The sequence below is a fragment of the Cricetulus griseus genome (assembly GCF_003668045.3).
Source record: "Cricetulus griseus strain 17A/GY chromosome 1 unlocalized genomic scaffold, alternate assembly CriGri-PICRH-1.0 chr1_1, whole genome shotgun sequence".
In the NCBI taxonomy this organism is placed as follows: domain Eukaryota; kingdom Metazoa; phylum Chordata; class Mammalia; order Rodentia; family Cricetidae; genus Cricetulus; species Cricetulus griseus.
This window is the reverse complement of record NW_023276807.1, coordinates 129,960,807-129,976,421: the sequence shown is the minus strand read 5'-3', so window position 1 is coordinate 129,976,421 and position 15,615 is coordinate 129,960,807. Positions and strand designations below refer to the sequence as shown.

General features: G+C 37.1%; 1 protein-coding gene across 1 annotated transcript in view; it reads right to left on the bottom strand.

The window, feature by feature from the left end:
• Positions 1-836: 836 nt before the first annotated feature.
• Positions 837-15,615, bottom strand: part of Dthd1 (death domain containing 1) — a 60,508-nt gene continuing 45,729 nt past the window's right edge. The window contains exons 9-10 of the mRNA XM_027390717.2: positions 6,068-6,125; positions 837-1,159 (exon numbers count right to left, since the gene is read on the bottom strand). Of these exons, the coding sequence (XP_027246518.1) occupies positions 837-1,159; positions 6,068-6,125 (381 nt within the window). The remainder of the gene's footprint in view (positions 1,160-6,067; positions 6,126-15,615) is intronic.

The window sequence follows — 15,615 nt, the reverse complement described above, 5'->3', positions numbered from 1 at the left end:
TATTAATTTATTTTAAGAGTTTCAACTTTCTAAAAGTGACTTGTTACTGTCTATAATTGGCACCTTTTATTTTACATTGTCATATGTGGGCATCTATCATCATATAACTGGAATTGGTTGCTTGGAATCATGAATAAGCAGTTATTTTATATAACAATTGTTTAAAAGTCATTCTCTATATTATATGTTTACCTCACACTTAGAAAACAACCTTAACTATTGAAATGTAAACTGGGTGTGGTGGTTTGGAAGTAAGTGGCCCCCAAAGGGAGTAGCACAAATAGGAATTGTGGCCTTGTTGGAGTAGGTGTGGTCTTGTATGGAGGTTGGCTTTGAGATCTTATATATATATATCTTAAGCCATGCCCGGTGTCTCAGACTATTTCCTGTTACCTCAGGTCAAGATGTAGGACTGTCAGTTACTTCTCCAGCATCATGTCTGCCTACAAACCATGTTGCATCACAAGGATAATGAACTAAACCTCTGAAAATATAAGCCACCCTAATAAAATGTTTTTCCTTCATAAGAATTGCCATGGTCATGTTGTCTCTTCTCAGCAATAGAAAACCTAACTAAGACACTGGGAAAACTCTACTGCAAATGTCTTTAAACTTAACTGAACCCATGGTGCTGTTGTTTGCAGAAAACATGTCAGTCATCATTGAAGGTGCAGAAACCTGAGATGCCTTTAGTTGTCTGAGGATTCCCCTTTGTTTCCATAGGTTTCTCAGTAGTGAGTCTATCAAACAGACTGACTTCAAAACCATCTTACTTGGTACCTGGGAAAAGCTGACACCCTGTCTTTTTCTAGGGTAAAGGAAGGGTGAGCACACCTTTATTCGGCAGCCACATCAAACCAGGGCTGAGGTTCTGTGAACACCTTATGTTCCCACTTAAATTTGAGCTCTTCTGCAAGATCACTCCGGCCCAGTTTGCGGAGATGGCGAGTCAGGAGGCGAATTTTGTCCATGGAAGTCGGGAGCGATCGTTTCCAGGAGCAAAGCAGTTCATTGATCTGCTCTGTCAGATCATCGGGGTGCTTGAGTTTGATGAGCTGAACTGTGCTGCGGCGCAGAGGCAGGGATGAGGTGAGCACCTCGACACCTTCTTCAGAGAGCTCCTCAGCCAGCCAATGAAGTAAGTTATCCCAAAGAGCCTCTGTCAGGGCACATGCAAGGTTAGGTGAGGATAGTAAGGGCTTAGGCACTTATTGATTTAACTCTACTCCCCAGCTCACATGAAATCTGCCTGCTTTCAGGTCTAGTCTCTGAGAAACAGTAAGCTATGAAGACCACCCATAAGCATTTAAATTATCTGACAAAGTCAAAGTCATCTGAGTGAGGGTACTAGCTACTGCAGAGGCTTAACAATGCTAATGTCCCTAGAAAGCAGAAGGGCTTGTCAGAATAATTTTTATGCCCCATCCTCATGATTGAGAGGTACTAGTGAAAGGAAGGTGTTTGATGTTTTTAAGGAGTTCTTGGTAGATGCTGATGTTGGAGTCCAGACCATTCTTTGAATAGCATCATGTTACAGGATATGTTACAGGTACTGATAGTTCTCCTTATTAGTACTAATGGGATGGATAAATACATCAGGTAGTCAATTTTCACAGAAAAAGTCACAAGTCAGGGTACTCCGGGATGTATTTCTGCCGAAGGTTCTTTACACTAAAATTTCCAGTGATCTGCAAGAATCTTGAGTATGTGCAGAATGCTCAACATAGCCCTCATCAAGCTTGGGAACCACCTGTTCATCTCTTGTATTTCTGATTCCATTTTGCAGTCATTACTGGTAGTGATGGTGCGTGATTTAAACCATCATTCTATGTAAGGTCCCTTTGCACTACTCTCTTCTATCACAGCCACTTTCATCATGTTTTGCAATCACTCTCACCTCCTATTACTTGCATGGATTACACTCTCAATCAAATTTCTTGTGAAGATTATTTAGGAAAAGGGGCATGTACAATCTTGCTGGTTTTCCAAGAAGTGTTCTCATAGCATGAGACAATGCACTCATTTTGATGTCCGTTACACTTCCTAGATCTTCCTCTCTCCATGTCCTTCACCTTTCTTCTGAAATTAGCAGGCAGCTTCATCACCAGCCTTGCTGATTACTATTTACTTCCCTAACAACAACCCTATTTTCCTGTCTTGTGTTTGCAAAACATATAAGAACCAATCCTCACATTTTCTTTCTTTTCCCTTTATTTCCTTTCTTTTTGGCATTGCTAAAGATCAAAATCAGGGTATGATACATGGTAAGTAGTCACTCTACCACATTGTAGACTATTAACTCTACTACTGAGTTACATCCATCCATAGTCTGAAAAATATTGTGCTTCATAGTCTATGAGACTGATTCCTCCTAAATGTGGCCTAAATTTCTCAACATTATTACTTTCCTCTACATCTTGCCTTTAAGCTTATTCAAACTATCCTAGAATCATTTGGTTACTACTTACAACAATGGGCTCTTAGTCTGCATCTTCTATGACACCCATACCGTGTCATTGTTTTGGGTTTTGTTTGTTTTGAAACTAGTAGTATTTCATGTCATGGTTTCCTTCTTTTCTCTTTCCTTAATTAATTCATCTCCCTAGTGTGACTCAGTGGAGCCTTCCTCTGTCAGATCATTTGAATTTTTTAAAGAAACTATTGTTTTATAAATTTAATTTTTATGTAGTGCAATGTGTGTGTGTGTGTGTGTGTGTGTGTGTGTGTGTGGTGTGCATATGAGAATGTGGATATACATATGCCATAGTGTTTATATGTAGGTTAGAAGATAATATTTGAGATTTGGTGTCAATTCTCTTTCACTATGGAATTCAGGGATTGAATTCTGGTCTTTAGGCTTATATGAAAAGCACTTTTACCTGCTAAGCCATCTAACCAACCCCGATTATTCCAGTTCCTATGTCTCCCCTCAATGAATTCATATACTCTTGCTTACTTACCTCTATCCTGTATGTAACATAACCCAATCTACTATACCTTCATCTTTACTTTTTTTTCTTCTTGAACCTACTATATTATTAAATGATTCACCTCTTTGTCAGAGATGAATTTTATCTATATGGCTATAGAACAGACATCTGAGATACTATATTTATAAAATTAAAACCATCAACTTTGGCCTTTTCTTTTTTCCAGCTACTTGCTTCTCATTCCATGTGTTTGCTTCTTAGATTTTTAATGTAGTTGTTTGGTTGAGTATGCTAAAACACTTGTTATTATTCAAATTTCTAAAAGGCCATTTCACATACCCTTGTGTCTAAATGCTATCTCAAGTTTACAGATCTCAAGTATTTCTTCTATTTTCCAAGCTGGTTGACACACTATTAATCATACTTGCTATAGTTGGGATCTTGAATATTTTCCTTAAAAGATCCATGTTTCTCAGCCTGTGGTGCTATTTAGAGATGGAAGGACCCTTAGAGAATGGAGCCTGGTGAGAGAAAGGTAGGTCTTTGGGCCATTTGTGTTGAGCCAGTACTATGATCCTGAGGTCTTCCTGTTTCTTTCTGGTTTTTTTCTCTATAGGATGAGATGAACAGACTTCTGCCATATTCTTCCCCAAAATGTACTCTACTGCCAGAAAGTCATGGTGAAACTGAGCCTCAAAATAAGCTTTTCTTACTTTAAACATTTTTAAGATTTGTTTTGTTTTACATGTATTAATGCTTTGGCTGTCTGTATGAGTATGTATGTACAAGTGCATGTAGTAAAAACAGAGGGAAAAGGAGGTCATCATGTTCCCTGAAACTGGAGTTGCAGATGGTTGTGAGCCACCATGTGGGTGTTGGAAGCCAAAATGAGTTCCTTTGCATAAGCAACAAATGCTCTTAACCACGGAGCCATTTCTTCAGGCCCCTTTTCCCATTTAAAAAATGATTGCCTCAGTTATTTTGTCACAGTGTTGGAAGACTGACAACCACAATGTTCTGTCTTCTTGCTGAAAGGAGTTAAGGTTCTCATTCATATTGTTGCTATTAATTTTGGCTTCTTTTTGTTTTCAACACAACTAATAAGCATTTAAGATTTGATCTGATCTCGTTAATCCCTTTTTATAAATCCATTGAAAGGCGCTCCTATTATTTAGGCTTCTTAATTTGGCATTTTAAACATTGTTACTTATTATGGGTGTCTGTTCTGGAAAACTGTGAACTTCCTGTGAACTATGTATGGGACAGATTGTAGAAAGTTCTTCCTACCAGATAGCCTTCTAGGAAGAATTGCATAAACTCTGATAAGTGAATGCACTTGAAAGCAAAGTCATTGAGGGAATACTCTGCTATCTCCAAATTAACCCCATGGGAAATAAAAAAAAATATAAGAGGAAGATGATAAGACATAACATCAGGTGTATTCCCTCGTTGTACTTTTATTTGATTAATCTATTAAACTAAGGACAAACATCACTCTCAGTTTTGCTTGCCTTAATAAAAATTCGAAGTGTTTTGTTTGCACTACTCTTTTAGAGATCAGAAGCCTGGAGTCTCCTACTTTGTCTCCACTCAGATCTTTGGAATATATCCTTCAATCTTTCAGACTTAGCCTTAGTTCAACAAACCAAGTCTAACTCCATCCATGTTCATTCTTCCATATGAAGCTGTGATGATAGCTGGAACTTCCTAATACATACATGGAGGAGCACCAAGTTCTTGTACAGTCTGATGGTCATTGATAACAACAGCTATTGTGCTTTTATTTGAGCATCAAATTCTTTAAAAGTTAACATTGCTAGACTTTCTGAGATTTCACCTACTTCAGCTGTGTGACCTTCCATCTTCTCTCTTTTAAAAAAATGTTTATTTGGTAAAGTATATAATACTGAAGTTTATTCCTATTCTCTATACAATGCAGTTCAGGGGTGCATGCATTTTCTAAACTAACCCATGAGGACTGCTAATTGGGATTCTGTTTGGTTCCTGGTTGACCTAATAAAGTGTGGAGAATAATCTGATGCCTTTGAAGAGCACAAGTTACAGAATCAGTAGTTTTAACATAATTAAATAATACATTAAATAATATATTTAAAAGCTCAAATAGAATAAAAGTGTCAAATCTTATCTGGAAATTTGCATCTTTGTTAGGTAGCTACATGCTTGTTAATATGAAACCTAACTAATAACCACAATCAAATCTTTACCTTCTATTTTCAGAGTTCAAAGTGTTCAGTGTTATACTATGGAAACTACTCTCTCTTGTTTCAAAGGAATACACACCTCAGTTGTACGTCTACTGACTGTTAGTATTCAGGCGTCTGTACTGGCCTGTCCTTGGGGTTCTGACAGTCACAAAGAGCACCTGTGCACATTCACTATGTTCTCTTTTAAAAGGGCCCTGCCCACCTCCCATCCTCCTTCTCCTTCTCCTCCTCCTCTTCCTCCTCCTCCCTCCCTCCCTCCCTCCCTCCCTCTCTCTCTCCTCTCTCTCTCTCTCTCTCTCTCTCTCTCTCTCTCTCTCTCTCTCTCTCTTCCCCTGTCTCTCTCTCTCTCCCTCTCTCCCCCTCTTTCCTCTACCCCTTTCCTTTCTCCTCTCTCCTGCTGCTACTGTCTCTAGAGGCCAGTTTCCCTCCTTCCCTTTTCTCTTTTTTATGATCCTTTTCCCTAACAATAAAAAAATAACCCTCTACTTGAACCCTGTCACATGTGCCTTTCTCTCCATGCCACTTTTCTTATATCATAACATGGGCATCTAAGGGTAGCCTTAATTGACAACTTCTAGATACTGACAAATGAAAGTTAGAGTTGGAATTGAACAATTTTGCAGTAGTGCAAAATGATAGTGTATTTACAAAACTAAGAAATTTCTTGAAATCTGAGCAAAATGCTTTCTACAGCTCATAGCCCTATGAATTACAATGTAAGTTTAATTAATTATATTAGTTTACAAATGCTATTTTAGGTTATATGCACATGAATTCCCAAAGAAGTCCACTGATGGGCTTTCAAGCAATGATTGTCACCCTATCATTTCTTTTATATAAAAGAACTCAGAGGTATGTAAACGATATGACAATAAATAGTAGGATGACCAGGACAAAGCCAAGAGTCCTTACCGAGTGGGTCTGTAGACACTCTTTTGGTACTCTGTGGACGGTTGATTACTTTCTCATGCTGCTTAGAGAAAGGAAAGCAGAGTAAACAGAGGAAGTTACACTGATGAACAAGCTGCAGTCTCCACCTAAGCCTTACCACTATTTGCAAGACATGAACTGCATACCTTGTAAAGTTAGATTTTGTGGTGTATGTGTGTGTGTGTGTGTGTGTGTGTGTGTGTGTGTGTGTGTGTGTGTGTGTGTGTGTTCAATAGTTGTTTTCCTGTGTTAGGGCAAAGTACAACAACTCAAATGTGCAGGAAATTTACACTTAGAAATACTACATTTAAGTATCACCATACAAACCACATGAGCTCCAAGCAATTGAAGATAATTTAAGAAGCAACTAGTGTAAAGCACTGCTCAAGCCTTATTCCTAAACCACAATATTTCATAAAATCCAGTTGGGCCAGGAACTGGGCATCAACACTCACCTAAGGACTTGGTACCCAGCAGAGACTCAAATAATTGTTTGAATGATATGTATACAGGATCCAAAAACTAGTTAAGTTTTTATACATATATTTTAAAAACATATTTTCCAGAACTAATTACATAGTTAATCATTACTTTTTGAAACTACCTAAAGAACAGTGTATACACCATTAATGTGGAAGAGTGAAAAACAGCTTAGGCATACAAATTAATAAAATCAGGAATGAAAAGGGGGACATAACAACAGACACAGAGGAAATCCAGAGAATCATCAGGTCATAAATTGAAAACCTATATTCCTCAAAATTTGAAAATCTAAAAGAAATGGACAATGGGAAAAGATATTCACCAACCCCACATCTGACAGAGGGCTGATCTCCAAAATATACAAAGAACTCAAGAAGCTAGTCACCAAAATACCAACTAATCCAATTAAAAAATAAGGTACAGAACTAGAGAATTCTCAATAGAGTAATCTAAAATGGCTAAAAGACACTTAAGAAATTGCTCAACATCCTTAACCATCAGGGAAATGAAAATTAAAACAACTCTGAAATACGTTCTTAACAACTGCCAGAATCGCTAAAATCAAAAACACCAATGGCAGTTTATGCTGGAGAGGATGTGGAGAAAGAGGAACACTCCTCCCTTGTTGGTGGGAGTGCAAACTGATAAAGCCACTTTTGAAATCAGTTTGGCAGTTTCTCAAGAAAATGGGAATCAGTCTACCAATTCTACTCTTAGGCATTTACCCAAAGGATGCACATTCATACAACAAGGACATCTGTTCAACTATGTCCATAGCATCATTATTTGTAATAGCCAGAACCTGGAAGCAACCTAGATGCCCCTCAACTGAAGAATGGATAAAGAAAATGTGGTACATTTACTCAATGGAGTACTACTCAGCAGAAATAAACAATGAAAACTTAAAATTCACAGGCAAATGGATGGAACGGGATGAATCCATCCTGAGTGAGGTAACCCAGTCACAGAAAGACAAACATGATATGTACTCATTCATATATGGATATTAGACATAGATTAAATGATTACCATCTTGCAATCTATACCTCCAGAGAAGATAAGAAACAAGGAGGACCTTAAGAGAGATATACATAGTAACATGGAGAAGGCAAAATGGACAAAATTTCCAGAATAAATTGGGAGCCTGAGGGAGAGGGGAGGGAGGAGGAAGAGAAGGAATGGAGGTAAGAGAAAGAGGAAGGGAGAAGAGGAGGGGAGAGGAGAAATGAGGGATCAGGAAGATTGAGTTGGTTGATGAATAGAGGAGAGCAAGAAAAGAGATAACTTAGTAGAGGGAGCCATTATTGCTTTAAAGAGAAATCTGGCACTAGGGATATATCCAAAAATCCACAAGGATTACCACAACTAAGAATCTAAGAAATAGGGGAGGGGCTACCTTAAATGCCCTTCCCCTATAATGAGACTGATGACTACCTTAAATGCCATCCTAGGGCCTTCCTTCATCCAGTAGCTGATGGAAGCAGAAGCACTGAGCCGAACTCCTGAATGCAGTTGTAGAGAGGGAGGAGTGATGAACAAAGGGGTCAAGACCATTCTGGGGAAACCAACTGAAAGAACTGACCTGAGCAAGTGGGAGTTCATGGTCTGGCTGGGGAAATAGCATAGGACTGAACCATGGCCCCTGAGCTTGGGAGAGAGTTAGGAGGTCCAGGAAGTCTATGGGACCTCTTGTGGTGGACTCAGTATTTATTCCTAGAGCAGGAAGGGACTTTGGGAGCCCATTCCCAATGGATGGATACTCTCTGAGCCTAAATATATGGGAGAGGGCCTAGGGCTTACCCCAAATGATGTGACAGACTTTGATGATCTCCCATGGATGGCCTCACTCTCCCTGGGGAGTGGATAGGGAGTGGGATGGGGGGCCATGGGAGGGTGAGAGGGAGAGTAAACTGGAATTTATATGTAAAATAAGAGTGTTTCTAATTTAAATAAAAAAGTCAAAAAAGAGAAATATAAAAATAGAATGATAAAAATACTATATGTTAATATGTGGTACATCCTATGTATTTACAACAAGTTCACTAAATTTAATACTTGTTTTGGAGGAATGCTTTTCATAGAAGTTCTATGGAAGAATATAAAATGTACATTAAGATGCTTCAATAGGAGGAAATTAAGAAATGAGTATATGTTCAGGTGTATTGTACTGTAGCATTTCATGCATCATTAATTTGGACACATCAACTATATGACACACTCTTTAAAGCTGAAATATAAGTCAATTTATTCATATTTTTAATTTAATCCATGTGAGTGTCTGTGTGTGCTTGTGTGAATGTACACACAAGAGACTGAGACTTGGTGTGAAACACCAAGTCTAGTAGAGCTAGTGTTACAGGTATAAGTAGGTGTCTGTGAAGCAACATATATGGGTGCTGGGATCTCAGCTCTGGTCTTTTAATTAAGCCACAAATATTTTTAAGCACTGAGACATCTTGTTATTTTCATAAATAGTGCAACAGAAGCTTCCTCCCCATGAATGGACATTGCATGGACTGAGACTATGACAAGACATGGGTATCAATTGCTTTCTTTATTTATGTATAAGCAATTTTTTCCTGCTCCTAGGAAATTGTTCTTTGTTCACTGATATTTCATATCTCATAGCATCTTGATGCACAACAATGTTTCTGATGCTTAAATACAAAGATGGTTTCACATGTAAGTACCACAAAGACTCCTCATAAAGGAGTTTTTTTTAAAAAAATTGAGATTATAATATGATTACATTTCTCTCCATTTTCTCTATCCAAACCCTCTTTTATACCCCTTCCCATCTCCCTAAAATTCATTATTTCTTTATTCATTACTAGTTATTGCATGTGTATATTTATATGCATCCATATTCCTTAACATAACCTTCTTGGTATGTATAATATTGCTTGTATGTAGACTAAGTGGTCAGTTCTGAAATCATAAGGGATTTTTAATGCCACCTTCTCATGCCTTGTTCCCCGCTTGCCTATGCTTACTGTCCCATTCATTCTCTGAATGGTTTTTACTGGTGCACAGTTGTTGTCCGTATGCTTTTTTGCCTGCAGCATTGCCTTTGAAGCTTTCTGGTGTCCAGAATTGCCCACAAGCGAAAACAGACTCTGTATGCCCTCATGTTATCTTTCTTTCTAATGGTCCCAGTATCCCCATGCCTTCCTTGCCAGAAACCGCTCTACTTTTTTACTTTCTATTTTCTTTTTTTGCTACTCAGATGGTGCTATTCTGCTACCCCAGCGATCTGCTAATTGAAGGCTTGTCATTTTTATTAGTAGGCATTTTGTATGTTAACCTAATATATTTTTTGGTATGTAGAATACACTCTTCATCATTTTCAACTTTCATGGCACATGAAGGTGGTTTAATAAACCAAAACATGCCTCTAACATAGATAGATGATAGGCAGATGGATAGATAGATAGATAGATAGATAGATAGATAGATAGATAGATGGATGACAGGTAATAGTTATCCTACTGCTTTATAGACTCTAGAATTAATTCCTCCTGTTGTTCACTGGCACTCTTTATAGCAATGGATATTAAGACAGAGAAACTGTAAAACATTTTAAAATGCCATGGCTCAAATCAGTTCTTGACAAATAATGTATGCTCAGTAAAAATTACCTGTTTCTATCACAAAAGTTTGGGAAGAATGGGGTGTAATTTTTACATGTATAGATGGCTTCTACAGCTGTAACATTGTAATAGATGAGTGTCCAAAGTTCCATCTGTAATTATGATGTAAGTAGAGGCATGGGTAGAGAGAAACCCCATCTCAGTTAATGTCACCCTTGCACAGTAGACTCAAATATAGTGCTCTATCCTGTGTCTCACAGTATCCCTGCACTAAGCTATTGTGGTCTCTGACAGTACTTTGGTCTGATAAGAACTCAGCATTTCAGTGTCAGCTAGGACTCATAGCCATTGTAATGTGCTCTCAGGGAGCTTATGATGGTACATTCACTAGACAAGCAAATGTCACTATAGAAGCACATGGGTGAGAATAAAGGGAAAAACAATGCAGTGGCAGCAAGAGCCATTGTGAGCTGGCTTTAGTGTGATTTGCTTGGTGACATGTCATCATTGTACCCTTCACCCTTCCAGCCTAAATGATTGAATGTGGGTCATAGTTGAGAATACAGAGAAGTCAATGGGGTGACCCAAATCCAGGGTCTACAACAATAACTGGTTAAATCCAAAAGGAAGCTTAAAAGAGAAAAATTCAGGGAAACTAAATCATTCAGAATATTTCCCATACATATTAAGTGGTTAAATAGAAACAATGAAATAAAACTATCCCTTTGAGACATACAGCAATAGTCTACTTCAAATTTTATCTTGGGTGGTAAATTCATTTCGAAGGCAGCTATGATAACATTGTTGCAATTTGGTACATAAACAAGAAATAAACAACAATTATCTTATTTACTTTCTACTGCATTCCAGTATGGGGTTCTCCAGAGAAGAATCAGTTTCTATTAGACAATCATGCTGGAGATTCCCTGCTCTTTTGAGTATTTTTATGCATTGATGCCATTTAGTAGAATTAGTAAATAATACTTTCACACTACCAGAAAATTAGAAAGGTCATGTTTTTTAACTTGTATCTTGGGTCACTTAATCATGAAGATAATTTTGCAGGTACTTATTATAATATCTTGTGGTAACAACTCCTTCATCTAGTTAGGCCCCACACTCCTCACACTTCAAACACCTTTCCATGGATTTTTCTGGTGACCAGGTTATTTGTTTTGTTATTAAAATACACTCTAATTTAGCATTACATGAAAGATGTATCTAGTATTTGTCTGCATATCTTTAGCAAGAGTTTTTATAAGAAGCATTTCTGGTAATTTGAATGAGCATGACCTCCATAGTCTTATATATTTGAATACTGGGTCCCCACTTGGTGGCTGCTTGGGGAGGATTAAGAGATGTGGTCTTGTTGGAGGATGTGTCACTAGGCAACAGGCAGTTACAAAGCTTCCAAAGCCTTCTGCCCTTCCCAGTGTGCTCTGTCTTTCTTCTGCTGTGGAATGAGATATGAGCTCTCTGCTACTGCTCTAGCTGCATGCCTTCATGTCTTCACTCTGCCATCATAAACTTTAACCCTCTGAAACTGTAAGCCCAATTTAACATTTTATTTTATAAATTGCATTTCTCATAGTGTTTTAATCACAGCAATAGAAAAGTAACTATCCCAAAGGATACAATAGACACTGATGACACCCTACGGAAGGCCTCACCATCCAGGGGGAGCAGAAATGATATGTGATAGATAGGGTTTTAGTTGGGGGGGGGTAGGGGTGGACAGGTGGGAGAAGGGAACTGGGATTGTCATGTAAAACAATCCTGTTTCTAATTCAAATAAAAAGGTTGAAAAAAAAGAAAAATAACATCACAGAAATAGAAAAAAAGAACTCCATTTACAAATAATGATAATTTTAAATTTTTTCCATAACTTGAAATTATAACTGATTCTGTTATTTTACCCCTTCAGTTTTAATAAGCAGTTTTTGGATTGCATTACAATCATTGAGAGGCCACTGACTGGATTTTGCGGTATATGTCCCCAATCAATTGCTTAATGCAGAAATGGATTCATAATTTGATTACATTATTGAATGATAGAGTAAGATTTGAGAAGTGGGGCTTAGCCAGAGGAAGTTGGTCCTGGGAGTATGTGTGACTTTGAAGAAAGCAAAGATCTTCGCTTTCTGGATCCCAAGACATAAGCAATTTTTGGGTTAGTTGTTCCTTTCTGACATTATATTCTGCCTTGCCACAGGCTTTACCACAGTAGGGCCTGGTTCACACAGACAGAAACCTCTGATTCTTCAAGCCAAGAAGAGATCTTTCCAGCTTGAAAACTGTTTCCCTTCACAGTAGAATTCTGACTAATATAACTAGAAATTAATATAAACAGACACCAAGAGAGACTAAAAACACTGTTTTAATTCAAAGAGTGTCCCATGGCTTTCAGTTCTCAGATAGTTATTATTTTGAAGATTTTTTTCCTTCAAAATTATTTGTTTCAATTCTAGAGCTTAATGTAAATGTATGGCCTATGCTATTTTTCATATTGGGCTTTTTATGCAACATTTTGTATTATACATTCTATTAAATTGTCTTTACTCAGTTATTATGTATTACTATTTAAATACTACTTTAATATAGTAAGCTTGTTTATCCACACTCTTGTATGTGACTATTGGGGTGAAGTTGACAGGAACGCAATTGTACTATTTTGAACATGTGTTTTCCTATCATCTCTGGCTTCCTGTATCCACTAGGGGCTTGAGACCCATTCTGTGAGAAAAAAAAAAAAAAAACTACTGTGGTTACTTCTAAAGTGTGATTATATAAAAAAGGTGTAACATCCTTTAAATAAGTGAAATAAATCAATTCACTTCTGATGAGTACTTATTGGCTGGGTTTTATTGTTTGTGCATGTGTGCCATATTTATTTTTAGTGGTCTTCTAATAAAATTTCCTTGTCCTTATTTTTGAAAAAAAAATAAAAGTAACTAATACAACTACTAAATACAATCTATTTTGTGTGGAAGATTCTTTAGTAATAGTTATCATTTGCATTTGAGTGCATTGATAGCAACATAATTGTAAACTATTTTCCTAATTTTATAACACATGATTCACATTGGTTTCTTAATCGTTTCATATTATAGGCAAGCTAAATAGACTATTAATCAAATAAGTAATCTGTTACAAAACTAATACTAGCATAAATTCTATTATATTTGTAGGTTCATCATAGCTGTAAATCAAATTGTAGCTTATCTCAGTATAGTCTCATTCTATGCTTTATGGCATTATTTTCCTCCAAAGATAAAACAATAGTTTGACTAATTATCATGCCTATTTCACCAATGTAAATTCACTAAGGCATCATGGCTAGGATATTCCAAAACAGATGTAAAACCTGGGTCTCTTTAAAACTCTAATTTAGGAGATAATAATGTTCCCAGATAGCAACATTAGCCAATGATTTTGATTAGTAACCATGCACTAGGAGTTGCTTTAAAAAGGTATATCCTGTAATCTTTGCAACTATATGCAGTTCTGTGTGTATCCCATGAAGGAGCTATTAGGTATACTAATAAATGAAGAGAACAGATGTAAAGAAAACAATTTGGCCAAAAAATATGCTTTTGAAATGACAGACACACCATTCAAGCTAGTATCTACAAGAAGATCAGATCCCATATTTATAACTGTAATCTAAAACATGTATATAAATGAATATAGCACATGACTTTGCATTTAGTTATTCTAGTACCTCCTACACTGCATGCACCATTCATATATGTCAGCTTTGCTTCTCTGGACTTAGAAGCAGTATGAGATGGAGGTTAAGAGCCTGACTCCTGGCCCTAGTTTTCATTTAGTTGTGGCCTTAAGCAAAATATTCCCTTTTTCCCTCTTTTCTCATTTTACAAGCAAGAATAATAGCACCTGTTCACCAGTGACATTGAAAGGAAGCACTGAATTGCATCATGTTCCTTTAAAGCATAGCACAATGTACAATAAAGTGCTGAAAATATTACCAGCAATTACTTATTTATTTTAAAAATTACTACTTGTTGCCTTCTTAAAAGGAAGTTCACTTATATAAACAAAAAGAAATTCTAAAAATAAGTGCAATTAAAACGAAACAGCATTGCTAAATTCTGTTGCTAGCCAAGATTTCTGAACCAGAGAGAAATTTTCAGCTAAGAAGGGAGTTTTGCAAGTGGTAGAGACATTAACACCAGGGACTAAAAAGAGAACAACTGCCTCGCCACACGAATCTATTTTTTATTTAAATGCAATTTATGTATTAATTTAAGAAATAGATGGAAACACTACCAGTGACTCCAAAAGTTGGGGACAAGGATTGTGTGAAAGAGACATCCGTCTGTATTTGCTAGGAATGACATCACTCAGGGTAAATATGTTTGGATAGTGTTTGTGTCTTTCTAAGCTCTGGAGAAAACACTTTAAAGGCATAGGAGTGATGAGTCATTAAGGGAGCTAGACTCCTCTAAATCACAGAAAGCCAGATACAGGCAGGGAGAGGGATGTCTGCAGTATCTGCTCAGAAGATGTAACAGCTGTGTCCCTATCACAATAGAACAGAAAAACCTTACCAGCGTGTTCATATGCCACTAAGCCTTTAAAACCAACATGATTATGGAAGGCTGTTTCTGATGTGGGAGCTTACAATTTCCAGGGCACAGATTAACCACCATCCAAGACTCTACTCCAAAGTTGAGTTTCCACAAAAGAGTTTGGTTGCTGTCTCTTGGAGGCCTGCTCTTTTCTAAAGGGAAATGTAAGGGAAGTGGATCTGAGGGAGAAGGGAGGTGGAGTGGAACTGGAGAGGAGCTGGGAGGAGTGGAGGGAGGGCAAACTATGGTCGGGATATAGTATATGAGAGAATCTATTCTAAATAAATAAATAATAAATAAAATTGCTCATTCCCTTCTCAAGGGGAAGAAAAAGACTTCAAAAAAACTTCCAACTGCTATGATTGGATCCTACTAGGACCCTGTCTTTTACAAATCAAAAGAAAAGAAAAAAAAATAGTCATTGACTATTGAACATAATCTTGTTAGTACTCATTAAAAAGGCAGCAATTGTACTGTGATCAGTTTTTGTCCTCACACTTCAGAAATGTATTTAGAAGTATTTGTCTGCAGATGAAATGATTGGATATATTTTATTTGCTCTTAAATATTCCTACAAGAAGAAATAATACCATCAAATCAGGGCATAAAAAGAAAGAAGAAATGTTCATTAAAGTTCTTTCTGTATCTTCTCTATTTTGGTAAATATTTATGTGTTTACACACCAGCACAAAGATGTTTAAATAAAGACAGTAAAAGACATGGACTAGTATCCTGTGGTTGTTGTCATATAGACATTCTGCTAACTCTATAATCAGTGTAGACCCTCTGGACAGCCTAGAAAGAGATGTTCTGTACTCAACAGTAAAAGGAAGTAGCAATCCATGGAGGGGTGTAAGGGCAGCAT